This window comes from Myotis brandtii, unplaced genomic scaffold (assembly GCF_000412655.1).
Source record: "Myotis brandtii unplaced genomic scaffold, ASM41265v1 scaffold915, whole genome shotgun sequence".
NCBI classification, from domain to species: domain Eukaryota; kingdom Metazoa; phylum Chordata; class Mammalia; order Chiroptera; family Vespertilionidae; genus Myotis; species Myotis brandtii.
In genome coordinates, this window is record NW_005371769.1 from 1,662,443 (window position 1) to 1,681,053 (window position 18,611).

The window sequence follows — 18,611 nt, forward strand, 5'->3', positions numbered from 1 at the left end:
CACGCCCACGTCATCTTCACGCACCCATAGCACTCTGTTCTCCCTGCTTGTCCAGATCCTGGCTGACCCCTGGCCACCTACAGTCCTCTGGTTGATGAAGGTGTTTTCTCTTTGACTGTCAGGGCCTGGAGGTCAGGGGCCAAGCCCAGGACTGACTGACTGAGACTGTGTGTGCCTGGGGGTACGAGGTCCTAGGGTACCGAGATAGCAGGGGTCTGGCCACTAGGGACTCATCACCAAGCCCCAGCATAAGTCAGGCACTGGGACTGCACGTGCTTGCCTTGCCGGCACCTCCCCTGCCCCCACCCAAACCCCGCTCCTGCCACCTGAGTTTATGTCCCTAGAGAGCAAAGCATGTTCTGGCTTGTTTGTATTTTGACAGACTTCAGGCTCATACAAAAGGCCTCCAGGGGACAGCTCTGTACTCGCCCCGATTCACCTGTCCTGACCATTTTATCTAAGCAACTTAATCCACAGCTGACATGGATGGGCGTGTGCAGGTTCCAGCCTGTGCTGGTATGTGCTCTTGGGGTTGTTAGGCAAAACGCCATGTGGCTTCCACATCTTCAGTGTGCAGCGAGCGCACTGTGGGCACGGGCGTCCGGTGGATCTTGAGGAGCTTTCGGTGGTAGTTCACAACAGCGCTGCGTCCAGCACCAGCTGCTTACACACTCACTCACACCCACTCACGCTCACTCAGCCACTCACCCACTGACACCCACTCATATCACCTCATTCAGTCTAACTCACCCACCCACCTTCACACACACATTTTCACACACACTCTCATAGTCAAATACACTTTCACTCTCACTCGCTTGAATTGTATGTTACATGTAAGCACATTTTCACATTGATAATTTTGTAATCTTAGCAAAGTGTATTAGTCAATTAAAGCTAACTTGTACTTGAAGAGAATTTAGGAGCTAAATTCCTAAAGTCATGTGTGTGGGGAGGTGTCAGGGCCCAAAGCAGCCCTGGTGGGACGAGGGCTGGAAACAGCCGCACGCTGGCAGTGAGGACAGAACCCTGTGCTGTTGCCAAGGTCACCTGAGAGCTCTCCACTGAGCAGGGTGGAGGCTGGAGCAGGCCCTGCCTGGGGGTCCTGGGTCCACTTCTGGAGCCTCAGCTGAAGCAGTGGCAGCACTGGCCTGCCCTGTGGGAGGGCCTGGCCATCGTGGAGGTCGTGGCCGTGACACATGGACAGCCCTGCCTGACTGCGAGTTGCAGGGGGCTGTGGTTTCTGCCTGAGCAGACTGGTCACAAACCATGGCAGGGCCACTGAGGTGGAGAGTGAGGGTCCCTGCAGCCATTGGGGGGTGAGAGGGAGGGGCCGGGGCACTTCCCGATCTGTGGTGCTTCTCTTCCCAGTCAGGGGGTGACGTGACGTGTGCTCACCACTGTGCCTCGCACGATGTGAGCTGTTGTAAAGGTGAAGTTATCGGGTTTTTGGTAAACCAGTGTAGAAGTGTATTTGCTAAGTACACTGTATCCTGTTCTGAAAGCACAGAACTGAGGAGGACAGTCTGGTGGGAAGGACTTTGTGGGCTGAGGGTAGCTGTCCTCCTGGGCTCTTGGCTTTGTCCAGACTCCTCCTCCCGTCCCCACAGGGAAGTCCTCGAGAGCCCTCTTGGGCAGTCAGGACTCCGCGGGGCAGCCTCAGAGCAGATTCTCCGTGTATTTCAGACAGTCCCTTTCCTGGCTGCTTCGGTGTCAGCGTCAGTGCTCAGGGGCAGCTTCCTTCTGCCCATGTTTCCCTGCAGAGGCCTTGCCTTTTGTACCATTGTCTTTGCAGATTCTCTGCTGTCTGACAGGCGACAGCCTAGGGACCTTCATGGGGGTGAGGGTGAGTGCAGGGGTCTGTTCCCTGCTCCTGTCATTACGCCTGGGCCATTTTCCCAGGTGATGTGCCCTCCCAGGGCTGGGGGAGCCCCTGAACCGCATGTGAGAACAGCGTGTGTGAGGGGCTGTGGCGGGTAAACTTATGCTGACGCGTGTGACGCGGGATTCTTCCAGGTGGAGGCCCAGGCAAGTCCAAAAATGCCTGGCCACTGTGCAGTGCAGCTGGGCTGACCTAGATTTTCATTCCGGATACAGTAAAACATTGGCATGAGAAGGATCAGAAAAGCTGTAACTGGGTAAGAACACTTGAGTGTTCCTTGAAATCTGGTGAGTCAGGGAGGGGAGGGCTCATTCAGTCCTTAAGACCTAGTGGTTGTGCTTGGGTGGAGATGGGAGTGGCCTGGTGGCCTTGGGCTGCCCGCTGCGCTGCTGGTGCCACATCCCACCCTGGTGGGGCCACGCTGGCCTCCCAAACAGGTGGTTGTCAGGGCCCTGTTGTACCAGTGAGCAGCTCGCGCAGCTCGCACAGCTCGGTCTTGGCCTGCAGTGTCACCTCTCTGACTGCCGGAGGAGGGTGTGAGGCAGCACATGTACCTTTAAAACTGGAGCTTTCCTGATAACGAGCAAGGGAAACAGCCTGAGTTTTCACCAAGAAGGACATTAAAAATACATTTTGGATGAAATTTGTAGCCACTGAAAATTGTTCTTGAAGAATGTTGAATGACATGGAATTACTTATGATACAAGAAGTAGAAAGAAGCCCGGTCAGTGTGGCTTAGTGGCTGATCGACGTCCTATGAATCAGGAGGTCATGGTTTGATTCCTGGTCGGGGCACATGCCCTGGTTGTGGGCTCGGTCCCTAGTATGGGGCATGCAAGAGGCAGCCAGTCAATGATTGTCTCTCATCATTGATGTTTCTCTATCTCCTCCCTTCCTCTCCGAAATCAATAAAAATATGTTTTTTAAAAAAAAGAAGTGAAAAGAAGAAAATAAAAAACTGAACATCAACAAAATGGCCTCAGTTTTCTTCACAGTTATCAAAGCACACACGGCAATGTGAACGTTGGACAGAGTGGAAGAAAGATGAGTGCACCTGGTAACCAAAGGGCAGGGGGTTTCAGGAGGTTCTGGTTCCTCATTTCTTGTTGTTTTCTATCATGAACAAAACGAAACCCTCGTTGTCTTGTGTCTGCTTGATCGGGGTGCATCATGACGACTCCTCGTGGAGATGGGCTGCTCTGGTTTCGGGTGGCCCGAGTACAGAGGAGGGAGACAAGGAAGGCTCCGTGGGCTGAGGGAGGGTGGCCGGGCGGAGGTGGTTTGATCACTCAGCAAAGTCCCAGGCCACACTCTGGCATCCCTGTTAACTGCGTTTGGGAATTGACCTGGAATCGGCCACATTGGTGGGAAGGTGAATCTGAGGGATCCTTTGAAGTTGAAGTTATTTACTGTGTGAGGTGTGGCCTTCTCCTTCCCAATTTAAAGGTTGGAAGAATATGGCCCATGGTATACAGCCCTCCTTGGTCACTGTGGAAGTGAAGCCCAGAGGGTATGTGTGGAGCCGGAGGCACTGGGGTGTGCCTGCCTCTGCCCTGGGCACTCTGGGAGAAATCACTCCTCCGCTGGCCTCGGTGGCCCCATCTGTAAGGTGGGAGTGGGCCATACCTGCAGGGTTCCTTCGCTGATGGAGTAGGACAGATGGATGTCCCCAGCCAGGAGCTGTCTGTGAACTCAGGCTATTGCTTCTTCACAACCTTTTCTCTAACATTCTTCAGTTGCATTTTGAAGCAAAGATGTATTTTTTGCTTTTGCATGAATAGATACTGTACTAGTATGTGCTATGCGTCTGTTTGAAATGAGTGATTATAACCAGTTCACGAGATCCCAAACTGTGATAATGTCATTAAAACATGCATTGATGTAGCTGTTGGTGTTGGGATGCTCCCCAGGCCATCACAGTGTGTCTGACTTTTGCCTGTGATTGTGATACATTATATCTAGGGAAGGCAGAGGAAAGCACACCCCATTACAGCCTACAGGCCTACCCCCCACGAATGCAAACAAACTTTCTTTCCCCTAAGGAGCCACAAGTTTGCCTTTAGGTTAGAGCAGTTGTTTCTACAGCCTCCTGCATTGCCTGTATGTCCAGGGGCATTTGTCATTTCTCTTGCTTATCCACTCACAGATATTCTATATAATAAAAGCCCAGTGACCGAACGGTAGGACGACCAGAACAACCAGTCGACTGGTCGCTACAGTGCGCACTGACCGCCAGGGGGCAGATGCTCAATGCAGGGGCTGCCCCTGGTGGTCAGTGCACTCCCATAGTGGGAGCGCCGCTCGGCTGACCGGGATGAGTGGCGCTCCCACAGCGGGCTGATCCCCGCAGGCCATGCCTCCCACAAGTGCACAAATCCTGTGTACTGGGCCTCTAGAATATATATATTAGAGGCCCAGTGCACGAAATTCGTGCACGGGTAGTGTCCCTAGGCCTGGCTGGCAATCAGGGCTGATCTGTGGGGCAACCGGCGGGGCGATCAGGAGGCCCCCGCTGGCACCCGCCTTGGCTGGCCGGGTGCCACCCGCTCACCGGCCCTGCCCCCCGCTGCTGCTGGTCGCCTCCCTCTGCAGGGTGACCAGTGGGGTGATGGGGGGGGGCCCACTGGCACCCACCTTGGCTGGCCTGGGGCCTGCGGGCTGGGGGCAGCTCCTGCATTGAGAATCTGCCCCCTGGTGGTCAGTGCGCATCATAGCGACTGGTTGTTCCACCGGTCATTTCGTCATTCGGTCAATTTCCATATTAGGCTTTTATTACATAGGAGATACACACACACACACACACACACACACACACACACACACACACCAGGGCCTTGGCCTGGCGCCGCCCGCGTCTCCCGCCACCCACCCCCAGTTCCCCGTTTGCCATCAGGCTATCAGAGCCTGCCGGCCAGGGAAAGGGACCAAGAGGTGGTCAATGGTCTCATAGTGACTGGTCCAGCGGTCCTTCTGGTCATTCTGCCGTTAGGGTCAATTTACATATTACCCTTTTATTATATAGGAGGATATGTATGTATAAATATGTTTTTATTGATTTTAGAGAGAGAAAGGAAGGGAGAGGTAGAGAAAGACATTGGTGTGAGAGAGAAACATTGATCAGTACACACTCTGACGGGGAATCGAACCTGCAAACTGGGCTGTTGCTGTGACTAGGAGTTGAATCCAGCAACCTCTCGGTGCATTGGACAACACCCAACCAACACCTGAGCCACACTGGCTGGCTCGCAGATACTTTCAGTGCCTGAGAGGCTGCGTTCCCTGCTTAAGGTCATATCACTCTGGTAGGACCTGTGATCCCTTTCCTGACCTTTGTTCTAACGACAGGCAATTTGCCAACAGCATATGTTTACTTATACTTTTACTTCATTAGTTTTTATTTTTATTTTTATTTTTTTTATGAATGGAACTGAGATTTATTGAGAAAAGCCAGTCCTGGAAAGGGTGTCTTACTTCATTAGTTTTTAAACCACACTGCAGTTTCATGAATATTTATTCTTTAAATATTTCTTTAACTTTCTGTGGATGTACCTTTTTAATCAACAAAGCATCTGCTAATTAGAGTATATACATCAACTGCCATGTTACCAAGGGTGACATTGGGTGTTAAGCGGTGGGTACTGCTAAGGCTCATTTGGTCCTTGTCCTGCCAGTGCTGACTCTTGGTGTCCAGAAGGGAGGAGCAGGCTCCCACGTGGACGGATGAGGGAGTGTGATGAGTGAGTGGTGGGTTTGGGAGGATGGCATCAGGGAATTCACCATGTTTTCTCTTCTGTGGGCTCCAGCAGAGTGTGGACCTGAGTAGTGGCTGGGCAGTCCCCGATGTCCTACCCCAGCTCTGGTGGCCCGCATGGCTGTCTCCAGCTACTGCCTTGCCTGCCTAACATCCCTGGTTTGGGGGATTTCCACAGCCTGGTTTTTGTTTTGTTTTTGTAATTTCAGCATGGTTTACTTTAAAAGGGATGTTCGTGGGCATAAAGGTGGTTCTTTTGGATCAAGCCTTGTAGGTGTGAGTCCAGGGAGAAGCCTGTTGTTTCTTGATGACCTGATGGGTGTTGAAGGAGCCAGAGCCCAGCACCTTCAGAGGCTCTTCTCAGTCATCGGTCAGACTCAGGAGGGTATGATGCCCACAGGACGCCCTCGCCCTGGCTTTTCCTTTCCCAAGGGCACCCTTTCCAGCTGTGCCCGAGGGGAGGACGGGGCTTGGCCAGTGGTGTGCTGAGGCCCCACCAGAGGAAGAGTGCAGGTTCTCCTCGAAGCTCCATCATTGATTGTCATGGAATTAAATGTGAACTTAGACACTTGTGTTATGTGTCTGATGGCGTCTGTGCTATGATTGCTGCTGGTTTTTGAAGCTAAAATTAATGCTAAACCTGCATGATTGGATTTGCTTTCCAGTGATGGAGTTCAAGCATGTGCTGTGTGAGTGGTTCTCTCTGTCCGTCTGTGTTGTGAGGCCCCCTTCTGGTCAGCCATGGGCACCATGCTGCCCACACCTAGAGAGGTGAGGTGCCTGGGTGCCACAGGGTCCATGTGCTGGAGGGGAAGTTTGTTTGGGGTTTCCCAGGACAGGCCCCAGCTGCCCCTGGTCACAGGACCAGTGGGGGCAGGATGGAGGGAACTGTGCTGGGCAGTGCTGGGGTCTGCGGCTCCAGCGGGATCTCTGACTTCTCTTCGACACCGCCACCTCCTGAGCACTTGGCAATCTGTGTCGGGGAGCGTGTGTGCCTGTGGGGACTCTGCCAGGCCTTTGGCGTCCCCGCCGGCTTCCTCTGGAGTGGGTGCATGCCGAGGCCAGTGTGGGGCAGCTGTGGGGTGGCTGTGGGGCGACAGTGGGGCTGGCAGAGCCGTGGTACTTGGCTTACAGAAGGAAGGCTCGGTTGCTTTTTTTTTTTAATATGTTTTTATTGATTTCAGAGGAGGGGGGGAGAGAGAGAGAGAGAGAGAGAGAAGAGAGGAGAGAGAGAGAGAGAGAGAGAGAGAGAGAGAGAGAGAGAGAGAAACATCAGCGATGAGAGAGAATCATCCATTGTTCAGCTGTCTCCTGCACGCCCCACACTGGGGATTGAGCCTGCAACCTGGGCATGTGCCCTGACCGGGAATCGAACCGTGACCTCCTGGTTCATAGGTCCACACTCTACCACTGAGACACACTGGCTGGGCGTCAGTTGGTTGCTCTTTGAATCCATGAAACTGCCCTGTGCGTGTCCTCATCCTGTGCACCGTCTGGTAGGCATGTCAGTCAGAGGCCGGTGACTCCGTGTTTCACCACCGGTCCCGTTTCTCCTCAGAGCTGCTAGGCCTCCCCATAGAGCCACTGCTTCCCGGGCTCTGACGCCAGATGTCCTTTGTCCCCAGGTATGGTCCTCGTGCGCAGCGAGAACGGGCAGTTGTTAATGATCCCTCAGCAGGCCTTGGCCCAGATGCAGGCCCAGGCCCACGCCCAGGCCCAGCCTCAGACCACCATGGCACCCCGCCCTGCAACCCCCACAAGTGCCCCACCTGTCCAGATCTCCACCGTCCAGGTGAGTCATGCGTACACCCTGTGCCTGCCAAGGGCCGTGTGGCAGGTGTCCTGCCCCACCACCGGGTGGCTAACCCTGGCGTCCAGGACAGCCCTGCTGGGAAGAGCTGGCTCCGAGTCCCTGAGAGCTGCCCTCTCTCCATGACTCCACCTTCCCATGCCTCAGTTTCCTCTCCTGCGGAGTGGACAGTGTACTAGTGCTTATACCACAGAGCTGGGTCCCAGGCTGGGCGGAGACGTGCAGTGCTACGCTAGTGGGCAGAGCAGGTACTGCGTGAGCGCTGGCCTTCTCATCAGGGAGGCACAGAGGACTTGGCACACTTGCATTGAACAGAGCTGCCTCCCCACACACAGGCACTGGAGACTATGGCGGGAGGCAGGCTCCGATGCTGAAGAGCATGCAGGGCTTGCCCCCCGTCTGGGTTCCTTGTCTGTGTCATGCTTTCCTGTGGGCACGTGTCCGCACTGTCCCATTCCCTCTGTCTGCGGGGCTTTCCTGTCCACTGCGTCTTCCTCTGTTCTAAGCTAGTGAGTGGTTAGTGACTGAAGCGGAGACCTCCTCCTCCGTGATGCCAAGCGCGTACCCTGGGTGGCGCCCTGCACTGCAGCAGCGGCTGCGTGTGCTGGGAGACCCACAAGGGCCCCTTCGCTGAGTGGAACGGCTCAGTTTCCCAGTCTGTTCTGTTCAGTGTGAGGCAGACGTACGGTATCTGTGGTCTCACTTTAGCTGTTGGTTGTGCATATCACCGTGTGACCATCAGCATTTGCTGTCCATCTCCTTTCAAACCAACTTCATCATTACCTTGCTCAGGACTCGAGCTTCCCATGGGGCTAGTGTGACTGGTCTTAGACCCAGGGGACACGTACTTCTTAGTGCCATTGTCACTCTTTAGTGCTTGTGGGCGAGATCACAGAAGTCCTCACAGGACCACTCCCAGATACATGTGTTTTTCAAGGACCATGCTGATTGGATAAAGAAGTCTAAGGCATTTTCATTGTAGTAGCAAAGATGGGGAGCCTGCACTTTTACTTTGGAAACAGACATTTAGAATTAGGGTGGCTCTGTGGAAACTGCGAGTGAACTTGTGGACGCACTTGAGCACTGGTTCTGTGTTCTGGATTGTTTGGGTTGCTCGGGTTGGCGGGGAATTCTCACGCTGTTGCCCCTTTTAGATGGGTCTTGCTTGTTTTCCAGGCACCTGGGACCCCTATTATTGCCCGGCAGGTGACCCCGACGACCATAATTAAGCAGGTGTCTCAGGCCCAGACGACGGTACAGCCGGCCGCCGCGCTGCAGCGCTCACCCGGAGTGCAGGTGAGGCCCGGCGTCCTGCACGCAGGGACCAGACACGGACTTGGGTGTGGGACTCAAGGCAGAGTTTTGGGAGGAAGGTGTAGAAAAAGGGGGTTCTTCTCTGACAACAGCACAGACTGTGGCTGGGTCCCTCTTCCTCAAAGCGGCACAGACTTGAGCACCAGCAGCACTTTTAAAGCTGCCCCTGCCAGAGAAGAAGGAAAGGGTCACCTGATCAGTATTTGATTGTAAGGCATCTCTGGAGCAGGGAAAGCCTAGGGCAGAGAGTCTGTGTGTGCACCTGTCTCCCCGTGAATGCGCCGATGGTGGCAGTGCTGTCGTTGACTGTGTCCCAGGTCTTACTGTGTGTCCTTATCACAGCGATGGGCTGTGATGCTCTCGACAGCTCAGCCTCTGGTCTCCCGGACAGGCTGGCCCTTCCCGTCACAGCAGAGGAGACCTGGCTGGGCCAATAGGCCAGAGTGTCCAGAGCAGATGGCTCAGGCTGCGGGGTGAGGTGTTGGTGAGCGTGCACTGTGAGTGCAGGTGCACCGTTGGCCAGGTTTTACCAGGTGTCTTTGTGGCCCAGGGTGGCTCTTTGCTGCGTTGCTGGTCTGTGTTGATCCCCATGGCAGTTGGTGCTGTCCTGTTTTTCCGAATGAGGAAACCATAGCCCAGAGGTGGCGGGGACAGTGGTGGTAGAGGGTCTGGAGCAGCCCAGCACCACACTCTTCCCCACTGGATCTCGTCTTCTCTTTCTGACCTGTGGCGTCTGCAGTGAGTGGCAGTGTTGTCTGAAACACGGGAAGGGTTGTCCAGGTGTGGGGGACTTTCCAGGATGCAGGCTTCAGCCTGGGCTTCTGTCTGGTTGGTGCATCTGATTCTACATTTTGTGAAAGGGTTTCCAGAAAGCAGGAGGCACGGTCAGCTTGGCGTCCGCTTCTGTGCAGTCTGGATGTGTCTCGTGAGTGGGAGTTGGTGGGGCCAGCAGGAGCAAATGTGGGGACAGGCCCCTGTGTGAAGGAAAGAAGCCCTGCTGCCCCGAGATGGCAGCCATGGTTTGCTCCTCCTTTCCTCCCTGAGATTTGAGTTTGATGTTTGCTGGCGACAACAGTGATGACTCATGCTTCATGTTACAAGTGAGAGAAGACAGACTGACTGTAAAGCCCGTCACCACCTGCAGCTCCCAGGCCTCCCCAAAGCTGGTGTCCACAGCCTGGGGCCACTGGGACACCCGAGAGCTTGGAGGGGTCCATACAGGGGCCGCGTCAGCTCCCTAATGGGCACTAGGCCACACCGGAGGCATGCGCAGGGGTTGCACTGCCCCGACTTTCAGAAGTCGTAAGAAAGGGACATTTTAAAAATTGGAGGGAAAATGTTGAAAGCTAGATTATAAATTGGAGGACCAGTTAGAAAGCCAGTTAATGTTGGCATCACGACCCTGCTGCAGAACCAAGGTCGGTCAGGAGCCTGACCTCGGGCGAGGCTGGAGCTGCCGTCCATTCATTCTGCAAGGGGCCTTCCTCACCGACTCCCACCATTTCTCCTGTTGCTTCCCAGCCCCATTAGTGATACTTCATGATGAGACTCGCTCTTGAAGTGCAAGGAAAAGGCTGGTCTGGCGGCAGAAGAGGCCAGGACCCCAGCCCACTCCCTCCCAGAGCCGCCTTGCAGGAGGGCTGACTTGTCACCAGGCTCTGTACAGACCAGGTGGTGACATTTCCCATTGCAGTTCGTTTTTTGAACTTTCTGAGGATGAGACCTAGTTTGCTTATTAAAAGGCCATTGGTACTGGTCACCATGTGACTTCCAGAATCCACTCCTGAGCACCAGGTTCTTCCAGCGATGGGCTTTGTTTCTATCAGTTTTTGCTGGAGACGCACCATCCTGCTTCTCAGGTGCTGAGGACAGCAGTGCTCAGGCTTGGCCTGTCGCCGTGTCTGCAGGTCCTCAGGGTGCGTGTCCCCTAGCACACCTGGCCAGGGGGGCCCCACCCCTACAGGGAGCTCTCTTCTCAGACCTAAGGCTGCTGCCTGCAGCCTCTGTTTACCTTGTGTTTTGGAATCTTGCAGCCTCAGCTTGTTCTGGGTGGTGCTGCCCAGACAGCTTCGATTGGGACGGCGACAGCTGTTCAGACGGGGACACCTCAGCGGACTGTCCCGGGGGCCACCACCACCTCCACAGCTGCCACGGTGAGTGCCGTCTCGTGCACCCCTCAGGTGGGACAGCGTGTGTAGAGGGCTCCCCATGGTGACAGGCCCAGACAGTAGTGTTTGAAGCAGTCCTTCATGGACTGTGTGCATTGCGTCTATAGAACAGCACTCTTACCCGTTTGGGTTTACACTTCAGTAGTTCCCTGTATGTGCATAAATCTTCAAACTGGGATCCCACTTTATTTACGGCTTTTTCCAGTTTCTTTGCTAAGTAGTTCCGTCAGCGTTAGTAGTTGTGGTGCACTGTAACCCTTTCACTGTGCATCGGGGAGATGCCGGTTCTTCTTTGTGATGAACAGCATGCAGGGACCATCTGATGGAGTCACCTTTTTACCTTTGTGGTTTTTGCCTTGTTACATTCCAAGGGAGGGAATTGGCAGCTGAGGGAAGTGTGAGCCGGGCCCCTTTTGGTTGTATAGCCAGGTGTCCTTGGGCACGCTCCTTGGGCACCTGCTGGGGCCATGCCCCACCAGCAGGCTAGGAGAGTACTTAGAGAAGAAACAGTTCTCAGGGTGATGATGGGCATTTGCCTGTAAGACTTTCTCACAGGTGTCTTTTTACTTGAATGCAGGAAACTATGGAAAACGTGAAGAAATGTAAGAACTTTCTGTCTACGTTAATAAAGCTGGCCTCATCCGGTAAACAGTCCACAGAGACGGCGGCGAACGTGAAGGAGCTGGTGCAGCACCTGCTGGTAAGAGCTTCGCCACCAGCCCTGTCCCGCATGTGACACGGCAGCCTGTCCTGGGATCTGCAGAGCCTTCCCCTGCGGGGCTTCCTCCCCGAGGCTTGGGCTTGGGGCCTGGCGGGGGGGGGGGGGGGGGGGGGGGGGGGGGGGGGGGGTGCCAAACATGGCGGACGTTGGCCACGGTGGGATGGTGGAGCAGGTGAGCAGGGGCGCCAGACCATTGTGGGATGCTGGTTGCTGTCATGGGGCGATGACTCCTCTGTGCCTGTGCTCGCAGCTCTGACTGTGCCAGTGAGGTTCCCTCAGGATGGTCTGGCTCCTGGCAGGATGCCCTGACATGTGGTCAGGGCTGGGCAGTGTTGAGTGACAGCTGGGTGAGGGAGATCAGGGGTGGGCTGGTCAGCACACACCTGGGATGCCCATATCACCTGAGCACGGGGCACACTGACTCTCCTGTTGCCTCTGTCAGCCCAGACCTGGCAGAGAGACCAGGAGACCAGAGTAGCGCTGCCTCAAGAGGTGTGTGTGCGAACTTCCAGTCCTGCAGGAATTTCATGTGAGTTTTATTTTTAAGGATGGAAAAATCGAAGCGGAAGATTTCACCAGCCGGCTGTACCGAGAACTTAATTCTTCACCTCAACCTTACCTTGTGCCTTTCCTGAAGGTAACGGCAAAGCCCTTGTCCACCTCCGTGCTGTTCTGAGGGAGCGTGGGCACAGTTAGCACCTTGTGTTGAAAGCCTAAAGCGCCTGCAGCAGAATGTGCGGTGCCCTCTTAGATGCTTTTCTGGGAGTTGGACCTCAGTACTGCTGGCATTCGGGCGTCCCACTCCAAGCACAGGGCCAACCCGCGTATTGTCCGTGAGCGTGAGGGCTGATGGGACACCCACCCCAGCGAGGACCCAGGGTTCCACAGCAGCAGTTGTCCCTTAGGTAATCTCTGGTGCCACAGCATTCTTAGAGCATTTCAGAAGTGCTGCTCCCTCTTTCTGGGCTCAGGGTCAGTGAGTGCTGGAGGCTGCCACCCACACCAGAGGTATCTCTAAGCTGTGAAACCGACACTATTAAAAAAAAAGTTTGTATTTATTTTAGAGAGAGAGTGGAAGAGGGAGCGATAGAAACATGAATGAGAGAGAAACATCATTTGGCTGCCTCCTGTATGCCCCCTGTTGGGAATTGAACCTGCAAACCCGGGCATGTGCCTCGACTGGAATCGAACCTGTGGCCTCTTAGTGCAGGGGAGCACACTCAGCCCACTGAGGCACACTGGCTGGCAAAACCGGCACTTGAGCTCAAGAACTTTACCTCAGAATGGGGTGTATCTGAGTTTCGGAGAGGGGACCCCGTGCTGTGCTGCCTGCCGACCCTGTGTTTGTGTTCACCCAGAGGAGCTTGCCCGCCTTGAGACAGCTGACCCCTGACTCCGCAGCCTTCATCCAGCAGAGCCAGCAGCAGCAGCCGCCTGCCCCGCAGGCCACCACTGCACTCACAGCCGTGGTGCTGAGCAGCTCTGTCCAGCGCACGGCCGGGAAGACGGCGGCCACTGTGACCAGCGCCCTCCAGCCCCCTGTCATCAGCCTCACGCAGCCCACACAGGTTGGCGTTGGCAAGCAGGGGCAGCCCACGCCGCTGGTATGCAGGCGAGAGCCCCTTACCCCTGCCCGCCTCTCGGCTCAGGGAGCCTGCAGGACAGCCTTGGGCATTATCTTCCATGGTTAAGCCAGCAGCCTGGGTCCCACAATTCTGTGATTCATTCCTCAGTAGCATGAAGTTAGTGTGTTGGCTTTCACCCACTGTCCATCCAGCACCTGTATCGGGGGTGATCCTGGCTTACAGGGACATGGTGAGTTTATAGTGACTTTTAGCTGGATATTACCTTTGATTGGGAGCAGTGGTTCACATACAAGAAATAGACAGTGTGTGCTGGGGTTGGACGAGCAGGCGGCTGCGTGAGCCTTTGTTTCACAGTGTGGGCCTGGGTGTGCAGCGAGTCTGGGCCTCAGTGGCTCCAGGAGCTGGAGTGGCAGGCTGCTGTCATTCGTTTACTGCCAGTTTGGATTCCGTGTTCTGAGCTTTGCAGCTGGAGAAAGGCTGTCTTTGCTCCCATAGGCAGATTGGGGGCCTTTAAAAATAATTTCAAAGAGATTTTGTTTCTCTAAAGCCAGTTACAGAAAAACACAACCCAGACTTCATGGCATTTAGTAGTGTGTTTTATGATAGTGCAACATGGTAACCCAGAGGGCGATGCAATCCACGCGGGGCTCTCTCACCTGCTCAAGTTAGAACCTGCGTGGGTTTGGCCTGGATCGGTGGTGAGGAAGCAGGCTGACCCGGTGGCGGGAGGTTGTGAGTAGTGTCAGGGCCGGAGGTGCCCATGTGACAGCTCCACGCTCCTTTCAGTCCGAGGGGCAGACTTCCTTTCCTTTCATGTGACGCAGGTACAGAGCTGCCCTGTTTGGCAACCCCTGAGGGCTGATTTTCACAAAAGCTGGGTTCTCTTGAAGAGAGCCTGATGGGAAGCCATTTGTTCTCGGAGATTGACCTTTGGTGCGGGTGTGTGGGTGACGCCACCGGTGTTCCCTGGCTTTAGACAGAGGCTGTGTCGACCAGCAGGGACCCTTTTGCACTCAGCTTCCCCGGGTTCTGTGCAGATTCGTGTGTGTGTGTGTGTGTGTGTGTGTGTTGGGGGGTCGGGGGGTCAGCAGTGGGCAGCCAGACCCGAGTCTGACCGGTTTCCTTGAAGCTTGTAGATGTGAAAACTGGAAGCTTTCCCAGGTTCAGGCTAAACCTGACCTGAAGGCCCGAGGCGCGTCACTTTGCTCATCCTGCACAGCGTGGGCTTTCACAGGTGTCGGTGCAGAAATAGTTTGATCCTAGGGTACCACCCTGTCCCCTCTGTGCGTGCCCCAGAACACACCCACCAGGTTACCTTTGTAAAATTCAGAAACTGGATTTAAAAAAATATATTTTTGCTGACTTTAGAGAGAAAGGGAGAGGGAGAGAGAGATAGAAACATCAGTGATGGGAGAGAATCATGGATCAGCTGCCTCCTGTACACCCCACAATGTGGATCCAGCCCGCAACCTGGGCATTTGCCCTTGACTAGAATTGAACCCAGGACCCTTCAGTCCGCAGGCCGACGCTCTAGCCACTGAACCATACCGGCTAGGGCCAGACACTAGATTTTGAAACCCTCAGCTCCAGAGGTGTGGAGCGAGGCCACATGGACTGTAGCTGTGTGGCTTTAGAAGGGGCCATAGTGTCGCTTGGCCCCTGCGGGGATAGTCGGTGCTGCCAGGATTTGGAGTGCTGCTGTGTGGGAGGTCGGACCGAGGCTGGACGCGGAAGAGGTGGGCTGACTGGACAGGTAGATGAGTAGATGGGGAGCAGAGACAGAGGGCGAGCACGTGATCAGTGGCAGGAGTCTAAGGTAGACAGAGCCATGCAGGCCGTGCAGGAAGAGGAGCAGGCACACCGCCGGGGCCGGGCTCAGGCCGTCTGGGGGACAGTTCAGGGCAGGACGTAGGAGATCTAGCCTCCCCCCAGTTTAAAGGCCACCTCACCTCTTAGAGAAAATGTGGAGGAGAAACAGAAACTTGACCTGTAGCCTCAGGTGGCCATATCACCTCCGCTGACCTGCGGGAGAAGTAGCCTCCCCACACTGGGTCTTAGGCCACCTAGGTGCAGATCTGCCCTGAAGCTGATGTGGTCCTGGCGGCCTGACCTTGCCCTGGCCGGGGCGATGGCAGGAGGATGGCTGGGGACAGCTGGGAACCCGGTGCTATTAGTGCTCATGGGGACGTGCCTCTGCCTCAGGTGATCCAGCAGCCGCCCAAGCCCGGAGCACTGATCCGGCCCCCGCAGGTGACGCTGACGCAGACGCCCATGGTGGCCCTCCGGCAGCCCCACAACCGCATCGTGCTGACCACACCCCAGCAGATCCAGCTGAACCCACTGCAGCCAGGTGAGGCCGCAGTCCCAGGGTCACTCACTGAAGGTCCTGTCTTCCAATTTTCTTACTGTTTTGGGACACACACAGCAAAAGTGACCATTTGAGCCGTTTGAGTGTCCAGTTCAGTGGCATTGACTACTCAGTGCGGTCAGTCTTCCCCTGTCAGTGTGGTGCAGCAAGTGAAGGCTTGAGAGATGCCATTCAGCCTTATACCTGTGGTTTAGGGTTAGAAACCCATTGCTTTTAAGAACTTATTGTAGTGGGTGGGGACACCCTCCCCGACTCTCTGCTGGGCACGGGCACGGTGCACATGCACCTGCATCGGGGTTCCTGGGTCCCTTGTTTTGCAGTCCCGGTGGTGAAACCTGCTGTATTACCTGGAACCAAAGCTCTTTCTGCTGTCTCGGCCCAAGCAGCTGCTGCGCAGAAAAATAAACTCAAGGAGCCCGGGGGAGGCTCATTTCGGTAAGGAGTTCTGCTTGAGAAGCCATTGTGACGGTCTTGAATAGCCCAGTACTCGGAGGGCGTCAGTCCTCCGGGGTGCCTCACTCGCCCTGCTCTCAACCTCAGGGCCCTCAGAATGCGATGGGGTCTCTGACGCGCAGCTCTGAGCCTGCTCGTGGTGGAGTTAACCTGTTGGGGCAGAAGGAAGGGCTGTGGTGGTGACTGTCGTGATGGAGCCGTAGGAAATGTCTTGGGTCAGAAGGCTTTCATGGGACCTTCCCCCCCACAGCCATCAGATGGCTGGAGCCGGGCCAGTGTCTGAGCAGGGCGAGGGGCCATGTGCCTGGGCAGCCCAGCTCCTGGCAGCGCCAGGGTGTGGGGAGGGGGCAGGTGCTGGAGATGGGAGGTGAGGTCATTGCAGCTCAGAACTGGGAGTGGATGGAAGGTGGGGAAGCCTGGGCCTCTCCCTGGCAGGGAAGGGAAGGGAGTCAAATGCAGAACAGAGCGAACTGAGTGGACCTGTGGTGTCGGGTTGGAATGGGACATGGTGGCGTCACCTCCTGGTGCAGTGTAGACAGGTCTGAAGTAGCAGGTGGAAACTCCTCGCTCTGCCCACCCAAGGAGCCGGGAGCAGTGACACCTGGTGGTAGCAAGCACCGGGCGCTCAGATCTCATCTTCTGACAACTGTTTTCCTGCAGTGACCAGGGTGCCTGGAAAAGGCTGACTCCTCGGCCAGGTCAGGGGAAGGTGAGGTGGGCTCGGCGCATCTTAGGTCAGAAAGCAGTGTTCAGGGTGGACGGGCAGGGGTCAGAGCTCACAGACAGAGGTCTTCAGAGTGGCCTCCCTCCTGCTGGCCATGTCTATAGGAACAGACTGTGCTCACATCAGAGACAAGAAGCCAGGAGCCCATAAAATGAATAACTGATAGTTTATGAGGAATGGGACATCCAGTTTCAGAGCGCACACAGGTGCACAAACACACAGGTCCTCACATCCAGCCACAAGGGGGGGGGTGGGCGCAGAGCACCCTGGTGGTGGGGAAGCCGGGCAGGGACCATGGTGCTGGTGCTTGGAGGACACGCTAGTAAGGGACCAGCAAGACCCAGGCCCTGTGGAGGTGGCGGACGTGACTTGTGTGAAACTCCTGCCAAAGATGCATCTTGTCATGAGCGGACATCAGTTAGATGGAAAACAGGACGCACGTTAAAACCAGTGGCCTGTGACCTAAGTGTGAAGGGCATGAGATCATGGAAGGGCTTCGGAGCATTCCAGGCCTAAGGAGGCTGAAGAGACACTGAGAAAAATGCAGACGTGACTGTGAATAGGACCTCTGCTGTGGACGGCACTCCTGGGACAGCCCGCCAATCTGGGCGGGTCTGAGCGTGGCTGATGATGCGACCTGGTTCTCTCAGGGGTGCCCTTGTCGGCAAGGACGCCAAGTAGGAGTGTCGAGTCGGCAGTGTACCCTCAGATGGTTCAGGAAGGAGTTCTTCATACTGAGCTCCAGTTCTCCCCAGAGTCTGTGATTGTGTGATACATAAATTGATGCTCTGTGTCTTTTTTATTTTTAATCCTCACCCGAGGATATTTTTCCATTGATTTTAGAGAGAGTGGAAGGGAGAGGGAAAGACAGAGAAATATTGATGTGAGAGAAACACATCGATTGGTTGCCTCCTGCATATGCCCTGACGAGGGCCCTGGCCAGGAAGGAGCCTGCAACCAAGGTACGTGCCCTTGACTGGAATCGAACCCAGGACCCTTCGATCTGCAGGCCTATCCATGGAGCCAAACTGATTAGGGCAATGCTCTGTGACTTTTAAAAAAGTTCCATTTGGGGGAACTCGAGCAGTGAGTAGGGTGTTGGGTTTTACTGTCTGAACTTGGCATTGACTGTTGGGAAGCCCCGTGCACACGTCTGTCCATACGCAAAGACTCACGCCCGCCCTGACCCTGAATGGGTATTTCTTTCAAAGACCGGGGTCACTGTCAAAGAAGACCCCTAGGCTTCCTCATTCAGGTAACAACACCGAGCACGAGACAGTTGGCGGACGCGTGCCTGGGGAGATGTTAGCCGCGCTTTCTCCAAGGCGTCTCCTGTTCCCTTCACCTGTTCATTGCCCCTAAGTTGGGACCACCTTAATGCGCTTCTGCTGCAGCCCATGCTCGGCACAGTCATCTGTTGTTCTTATCTGAAGGGACGACGATGACATTAACGACGTGGCGTCAATGGCTGGAGTAAACCTATCGGAAGAAAGTGCAAGGATCTTAGCCACGAACTCTGAGTTGGTGGGCACGCTTACACGGTCCTGCAAAGACGAAACCTTCCTCCTGCCAGCGCCTCTGCAGAGAAGGATATTGGAAATAGGTACGTTCCTGTTTCACGGCTGTCACAGGTGTCTGTGTCCCCACGTGGGTTTGTGGGCACCATGACTTTAGTGCTTGGTCGGGGTCAAGCTGCCCCTCCCAGCAACTCCCCACCACGGGTTTGCCTGTGTTGTACCTTCGACGAAGTCGGTGGTGATGGTGCTCTGCCCAGGGCCTGCCTGGGCTGCCCCGAGGCTGCATAAGGCAGCAAGTGTGATTAAAGAAGTGCTTA

The 18,611-nt window shown here is 55.3% G+C and overlaps 1 protein-coding gene across 1 annotated transcript in view; it reads left to right on the top strand.

The window, feature by feature from the left end:
- TAF4 (TAF4 RNA polymerase II, TATA box binding protein (TBP)-associated factor, 135kDa) overlaps window positions 1-18,611 on the top strand; it is a gene marked incomplete at its 5' end in the record, with an annotated part of 60,807 nt that overhangs the window by 27,172 nt on the left and 15,024 nt on the right. Inside the window, 9 exons of the mRNA XM_005885618.2 lie at window positions 7,259-7,425; window positions 8,620-8,739; window positions 10,791-10,910; window positions 11,503-11,625; window positions 12,194-12,283; window positions 13,005-13,250; window positions 15,435-15,582; window positions 15,921-16,035; window positions 18,211-18,380. Coding sequence (XP_005885680.1) covers window positions 7,259-7,425; window positions 8,620-8,739; window positions 10,791-10,910; window positions 11,503-11,625; window positions 12,194-12,283; window positions 13,005-13,250; window positions 15,435-15,582; window positions 15,921-16,035; window positions 18,211-18,380 — 1,299 coding nt within the window. The remainder of the gene's footprint in view (window positions 1-7,258; window positions 7,426-8,619; window positions 8,740-10,790; window positions 10,911-11,502; window positions 11,626-12,193; window positions 12,284-13,004; window positions 13,251-15,434; window positions 15,583-15,920; window positions 16,036-18,210; window positions 18,381-18,611) is intronic.